General features: G+C 52.6%; 1 protein-coding gene across 1 annotated transcript in view; it reads right to left on the bottom strand.

Moving 5' to 3' along the window:
• Positions 1-21: 21 nt before the first annotated feature.
• Positions 22-7,693, bottom strand: part of si:ch73-281f12.4 (Ras-associating and dilute domain-containing protein-like) — a 108,804-nt gene continuing 101,132 nt past the window's right edge. Inside the window, exons 15-16 of the mRNA XM_043715238.1 lie at positions 1,543-1,682; positions 22-571 (exon numbers count right to left, since the gene is read on the bottom strand). Coding sequence (XP_043571173.1) covers positions 442-571; positions 1,543-1,682 — 270 coding nt within the window. The 3' untranslated portion in view covers positions 22-441. The remainder of the gene's footprint in view (positions 572-1,542; positions 1,683-7,693) is intronic.

The following is a 7,693-nucleotide window of genomic DNA, read 5'->3' as shown; positions in this document are numbered from 1 at the left end:
AAACAGGAGCCTGCGGTGGGGGGTAAAGGGGGGGAGTGGGGTAAACAGGTGCCTGTGGTGGGTGGGTGGGGGGGTAGAGGGGGGAGTGGGGTAAACAGGAGCCTGTGACATTATCATGGGGTAGGGTTACAAAGATTCCTCTGCTGTTCTGATCGGCAATCTCGTAAAATGCCCCTCAATCCCAGGGATTGCCCCCCCCTCACCATACCCATAATGCTGGGGAACCCTGCTCCATATTCCCCAGGAGTTCCCGAGCTCAGTACATTGGTCAAAGGGTTAATGCTGTGGCAGTGATAGTGAGTGGGCAGGTACCAACACTAACCCACTCGATGGTCATGCCCCCAGTACAACACGGCAACTGGACTTAAATATTGAAATATATCTTTGCTTTCTGCAAACACCTCCAGGCAGTCGCAGGGTCCGCACTGTCCCTCACTGGCTTTAGCGTTTCCCATCTCTGCTCCAGTCAGAATAGCTGCTCGATGTTAACACTTTCATTGCCATCTCCGAATCAGACTTTGCCACCAGGAGACACAGTTTGTTTCCAGACGATCTGAGCAGCTCCCGTGCTCTAGGTTTACAAACAGAGACTGAGTGTGAATCGGAATGCAACTAACATCCAGAGGCAGCAGCTGCCATCACTCAATCAACAGCTTCCCAATTACCAGCACCCTCAGAGTAAAGCTCCCTCTACACTGTCCACATCAAACACTCCCAGGTCAGGGATAGTGTGGGGTTAGATACAGCGTAAAGCTCCCTCTACACTGTCCACATCAAACACTCCCAGGACAGGGACAGTGTGGGGTTAGATACAGAGTAAAGCTCCCTCTACACTGTCCACATCAAACACTCCCAGGTCAGGGACAGTATGGGGTTAGATACAGCGTAAAGCTCCCTCTACACTGTCCACAACAAACACTCCCAGGACAGGGACAGTGTGGGGTTAGATACAGAGTAAAGCTTCCTCTACACTGTCCACATCAAACACTCCCAGGACAGGGACAGTGTGGAAACCACAGCAGAGTAAAGCTCCCTCTACACTGTCCACATCAAACACTCCCAGGTCAGGGACAGTATGGGGTTAGATACAGAGTAAAGCTTCCTCTACATGGCTGTGCATAGTTTGTGATTTGTTGAGTTTGCAGATATGGGGAGCCTGGTGAAATGTGAATGGCATTGCTGCTAGCCCCCTGCAGTGGCCTGGAGCTCAGGGATGGTGGGGAAGGGGTAGCTGGGAGGGGGTGGGGATGCTCGTGATATTTCCAGAATCACGGCACCATGTCGGAACAGACGGTCTACTGCATGGAACCAAATCGCTTACTGTTCACGCCAAATACCCAATATTCTGATTCCATTGACTGAGAAAGGCAGTGGCTGTCTCTATGGAAACCCTGACAACATGGGGGAAGTCAGGAGCCTTCCATTTTATCATGATGGGATACTTGTGGAAACCACAGTGAATACTTTATCCAAAGGCCCTGAAGACAGAGTGCTCCTGATTAAACAGCCTTTGGCCCTCACCCCACTTCCCGAAACACTAACCGCTGGTAATCCAGGCCCACCACGGTGGTGCCATTCACAGCCAGGATCCGATCCCCCGGCCGCAACCTCTGACATCCTGCAGCTGGTGAGTCAGGAACCAGCGACTTGATGTAAATCCCACTCCGATTTAACGGGGTTTTCTGTGAGGTGAAGACACACAATAGTCAGCCCTTAAAGTGTCACACTTCTCAAATGACTCAGCTGCATAAACATGTTCATTGTTGATACAGTCAGACACTGTACAGGAGACTGCAGCCTGATAGTGTCAGACACTGTGCAGGAGACTGAGGGCACAGTGCAGCCTGATACAGTCAGACACTGAGGACACAGTGCAGCCTGATACAGTCGGACAGCGGGGGGCACAATGCAGCCTCATACCGTCAGACACTGAGGGCACAGTGCAGCCTGATACAGGCAGACACTCTGCGGGAGACTGAAGGCACAGTGCAACCTGAAACAGTCAGACACTGAGGAACAGTGCAGCCTGATACAGTCAGACACTGAGGGCACAGTGCAGCCTGAAATAGTCAGATACTGATGGCACACTGAAGCCTGATACAGTCAGACACTGAGGGACAGTGAAGCCTGATACAGTCAGACACTGAGGGACAGTGCAGCCTGATATAGTCAGACACTGATGGCACACTGCAGCCTGATACAGTCAGACACTGAGGGACAGTGCAGCCTGATACAGCCAGACACTGTGCAGGAGACTGAAGGCAGAGTGCAGCCTGATACAGTCAGACACTGAAGGACAGTGCAGCCTGATACAGTCAGACACTGAAGACACAGTGCAGGCTGGTACAGTCAGACACTGAGGGCACAGTGTGGCCTGATACAGTCAGGCACTGAGGGCACAGTGCAGTCAGTTTCAGTCGGACACTGCGCAGGAGACTGAGGGCACAGTGCAGCCTGATACAGTCAGACCACCGAGGACACAGTGCAGCCTGATACAATCAGACAGAGAGGGGCACACTGCAGCCTCGTACTGTCAGACACTGAGGGCACAGTGCAGCCGGATACAGTCAGTCACTGAGGGACAGTGCAGCCTGATACAGTCAGACACTGAGGAATAGTGCAGCCTTATATAGTCAGACACTGAGGAACAGTGCAGCCTGATATAATCAGACACTGAGGAACAGTGCGGCCTGATACAGTCAGACACTGAGGGCACAGTGCAGCCTGAAATAGTCAGACACTGATGGCACACTGCAGCCTGATACAGTCAGACACTGAGGGACAGTGCAGCCTGATACAGTCAGACACTGAGGGCACAGTGCAGCCTGATACAGTCAGACACTGAGGGCACAGTGCAGTCTGATACAGGCGGACACTGCACAGGAGACTGAGGGCACAGTACAGCCTGATACAGTCAGACACTGAGGACACAGTGCAGCCTGATACAGTCAGGTAGAGAGGTGCACACTGCAGCCTCATACTGTCAGACACTGAGGGCAGAGTGCAGCCTGATACAGTCAGTCACTGAGGGACAGTGCAGCCTGATACAGTCGGACACTGTGCAGGAGAGTGCGGGCACACTGCAGCCTGATACAGTCAGACACAGAGGGGCACACTGCAGCCTCATATCGTCAGACACTGAGGGCACACTGCAGCCTGATACAGTCAGACACTGTGCAGGAGACTGAAGGCACAGTGCAGTCTGATACAGTCAGACACTGAGGGCACAGTGCAGTCTGATACCGTCGGACACTGCACAGGAGACTGAGGGCACAGTGCAGCCTGATACAGTCGGACACTGAGGACAGAGTGCACCCTGATACGGTCAGATACAAAGGGGCACACTGCAGCCTCATACTTTCAGACACTGAGGGCACAGTGCAGTCTGATTCAGTCAGTCACTGAGGAACAGTGCAGCCTGATACAGTCGGACACTGTGCAGGAGAGTGCGGGCACACTGCAGCCTGATACAGTCAGACACTGTGCAGGAGACTGAAGGCACAGTGCAGCCTGATACAGTCAGACACTGAGGAACAGTGCAGCCTGATACAATCAGACACAGAGGGCATAGTGCAGCCTGAAATAGACACTGATGGCACACTGCAGCCTGATATAGTCAGACACTGAGCGACAGTGCAGCCTGATACAGTCAGACACTGAGGAACAGTGCAGCCTGATACAGTCAGCCACTGAGGGCACAGTACTGCGTGATACAGTCAGACAATGAGGGCACAATGCAGCCTGATACAGTCAAACATTGAGGACACAGTGCAACCTGATACAATCAGACACTGACGACACAGTGCAGCCTGATACAGTCAGTCACTGAGGGCACAGTGCAGCCTGATACAATCAGACACTGAGAGCATAGTGCAGCCTGATACAATCAGACACTGCGCAGGAGACTGAGGGCACAGTGCAGCCTGATACAGTCAGACACCGAGGACACAGTGCACCCTGATACGGTCAGATACAAAGGGGCACACTGCAGCCTCATACTTTCAGACACTGAGGGCACAGTGCAGTCTGATTCAGTCAGTCACTGAGGGCACAGTGCAGCCTGATACAGTCGGACACTGAGGACAGAGTGCAGCCTGATACAGTCAGATACAAAGGGGCACACTGCAGCCTCATACTTTCAGACACTGAGGGCACAGTGCAGTCTGATTCAGTCAGTCACTGAGGGCACAGTGCAGCCTGATACAGTCAGACACTGTGCAGGAGACTGAAGGCACAGTGCAGCCTGATACAGTCAGTCACTGAGGGCACAGTGCAGCCTGATACAATCAGACACTGAGAGCACAGTGCAGCCTGATACAGTCAGACACCGAGGACACAGTGCAGCCTGATACAATCAGACAGAGAGGAGCACACTGCAGCCTCGTACTGTCAGACACTGAGGGCACAGTGCAGCCTGATACAGTCAGTCACTGAGGGACAGTGCAGCCTGATACAGTCGGACACTGTGCAGGAGAGTGCGGGCACACTGCAGCCTGATACAGTCAGATACAAAGGGGCATACTGCAGCCTCGTACTGTCAGACACTGAAGACACAGTGCGGCCTGATACAGTCAGACACTGAGGGCACAGTGCAGCCTGATACAGTCAGACACTGTGCAGGAGACTGAAGGCACAGTGCAGCCTGATACAGTCAGACACTGAGGAACAGTGCAGCCTGATAAAATCATACACTGATGGCACACTGCAGCCTGATACAGTCAGACACTGAGGGCACAGTGCAGTCTGATACAGTCAGTCACTGAGGGCACAGTGCAGCCTGGTACAGTCAGACACTGAGGGCACAGTATAGCCTGAGTCTGAGGGACAGTGCAGCCTGATACAGTCAGACACTGAGGGCACAGTGCAGTCTGATACAGTCAGTCACTGAGGGACAGTGCAGCCTGATACTGTGAGTCACTGAGGGACAGTGCAGCCTGATACAGTCGGACACTGTGCAGGAGAGTGCGGGCACACTGCAGCCTGATACAGTCAGATATAAAGGGGCACACTGCAGCCTCGTACTGTCAGACACTGAGGACACAGTGCAGCCTGATACAGTCAGACACTGAAGACACAGTGCGACCTGATACAGTCAGACACTGAGGGCACAGTGCAGCCTGATACAGTCAGGCACTGTGCAGGAGACTGAAGGCACAGTGCAGCCTGATACAGTCAGACACTGAGGAACAGTGCAGCCTGATACAGTCAGACACTGAGGAACAGTGCAGCTTGATATAGTCAGACACTGAGGACACAGTGCAGTCTGATATAGTCAGACACTGAGGGCACAGTGCAGCCTGATATAGTCAGACACTAAGGAACAGTGCAGCGTGATACAGTCAGACACTGAGGGCATACTGCAGCCTGATACAGTCAGACACTGAGGGCACAGTGCTGCCTGATACAGTCAGACAATGAGGGCACAGTCAGCCTGATACAGTCAGACATTGAGGACACAGTGTAGCCTGATACAATCAGACACTGACGACACAATGCAGCCTGATACAGTCAGACATTGAGGGCACAGTGCAGCCTGCTACAGTCAGGCTCTGAGGGATAGTGCAGCCTGATACAGTCGGACACTGTGCAGGAGACTGCGGGCACAATGCAGCCTGATACAGTCAGACACTGAGGATACAGTGCAGCCTGATACAGTCAGACAGAGAGGGGCACACTGCAGCCTCATACTGTCGGACACTGAGGGCACAGTGCAGTCTGATACAGTCAGTCACTGAGGGACAGTGCAGCCTGATACAGTCGGACACTGAGGTCACAGTGCAGCTTGATACAATCAGACACAGAGGGGCACACTGCAGCCTCATACTGTCAGACACTGAGGGCACAGTGCAGCCTGATACAGTCAGACACTGTGCAGGTGACTGAAGGCACAGTGCAGCCTGATACAGTCAGACACTGAGGAACAGTGCAGCCTGATACAGTCAGACACTGAGGGCTCAGTGCAGCCTGATACAGTCAGACACTGAGGGACAGTGCAGCCTGTTACGGTCAGACACTGAGGGACAGTGCAGCCTGATATGGTCAGACACTGAGGGACAGTGCAGCCTGATACAGTCAGACACTGAGGGACAGTGCTGCCTGATACAGTCAGACACTGAGGGCTCAGTGCAGTCTGATACAGTCAGTCACTGAGGGACAGTGCAGCCTGATACAGTCGGACACTGACGTCACAGTGCAGCCTGATACAATCAGACACAGAGGGGCACACTGCAGCCTCATACTGTCAGACACTGAGGGCACAGTGCAGCCTGATACAGTCAGACACTGTGCAGGTGACTGAAGGCACAGTGCAGCCTGATATAGTCAGACACTGTGCAGGAGACTGAAGGCACAGTGCAGCCTGATACAGTCAGACACTGAGGAACAGTGCAGCCTGATACAGTCAGACACTGAGGGACAGTGCAGCCTGTTACGGTCAGACACTGAGGGCACAGTGCAGCCTGATACGGTCAGACACTGAGGGCCCAGTGTAGCCTGATACAGTCAGACACTGTGCAGGAGACTGAAGGCACAGTGCAGCCTGATACAGTCAGACACTGTGCAGGAGACTGAAGGCACAGTGCAGCCTGATACAATCAGACGCTGAGGGACAGTGCAGCCTGATACATTCAGACACTGTGCAGGAGACTGAGGGCATAGTACAGCCTGATACAGTCAGACACTTGGGGCACAGTGCTGCCTGATACAGTCAGACACTGTGCAGGAGAATTAAGGCACAGTGCAGCCTGATACAGTCAGACACTGTGCAGGACACTGAAGGCACAGTGCAGTTTGATACAGTCAGACACTGAGGACACAGTAACGCTCGAGTCTGAGGGACAGTGCAGCCTGATACAGTCAGACACCCAAGGGACAGTGCAGCTTGTTACAGCCGGACACTGAGGGCACAGTGCAGCCTGTTACAGCCAGACACTGAGGGCACAGTGCAACCTGATACAGTCAGACACTGAGGGCACAGTGCAGCCTGGTACAGTCAGACACTGAGAACACAGTATAGCCTGAGTCTGAGGGACAGTGCAGCCTGATGCAGTCAGACTCTGAGGTCACAGCACAGCCTGATATAGTCAGATACTGAAGGTAAATACTGCCGGATACAGTCAGACACTGGGGCATTACAGTCTAATATATAAATAAAAGCAAAATAAGGAAATGGTGATCTGAAATTTAAAAAAAAACTCATTTTCTTTTTTGGCACCTTACAGTCTTCAGGATTATCCTACATTTTGCAGACAACCCCTTCCACGACACCCCACCCACCCCCATATCTTAGGGTAATGTTCAGGTGGACACTTTGCAAGATGGGTACAGTCCAATTGAGATGTGCATTCTGCAGGCTGCAGGAGATTAGTACAGGCCACCCTATAGGATGGTGGTACAGTCAGTAAGTCAGTGGGACACTACAGTCTGAGACAGCTTGACATGGTGTTACTGGGCTGTAACTCCAAATTTGCATTTATAGAGTCATAGAGATGTACAGCAGGAAACAGACCCTTCAGTCCAATTTTTCCATGCCTTCTAGTTCTCCCCCACCCCAGGGAAAAGACTTTGTCTATTTATCCTCTCCATGCCCCTCATAATTTTGTAAACCTCTATAAGGTCACCCCTCAGCCTCTGACACTCCAGGGAAAACAGCCCCGGCCTGTTCAGCCTCTCCCTATAGCTCAAACCCTCCAAC

Source organism: Chiloscyllium plagiosum, chromosome 24, assembly GCF_004010195.1.
Source record: "Chiloscyllium plagiosum isolate BGI_BamShark_2017 chromosome 24, ASM401019v2, whole genome shotgun sequence".
Lineage (NCBI taxonomy): Eukaryota > Metazoa > Chordata > Chondrichthyes > Orectolobiformes > Hemiscylliidae > Chiloscyllium > Chiloscyllium plagiosum.
The sequence above is the reverse complement of the archived record's forward strand: the minus strand, read 5'-3'. Positions and strand labels throughout refer to the sequence as shown.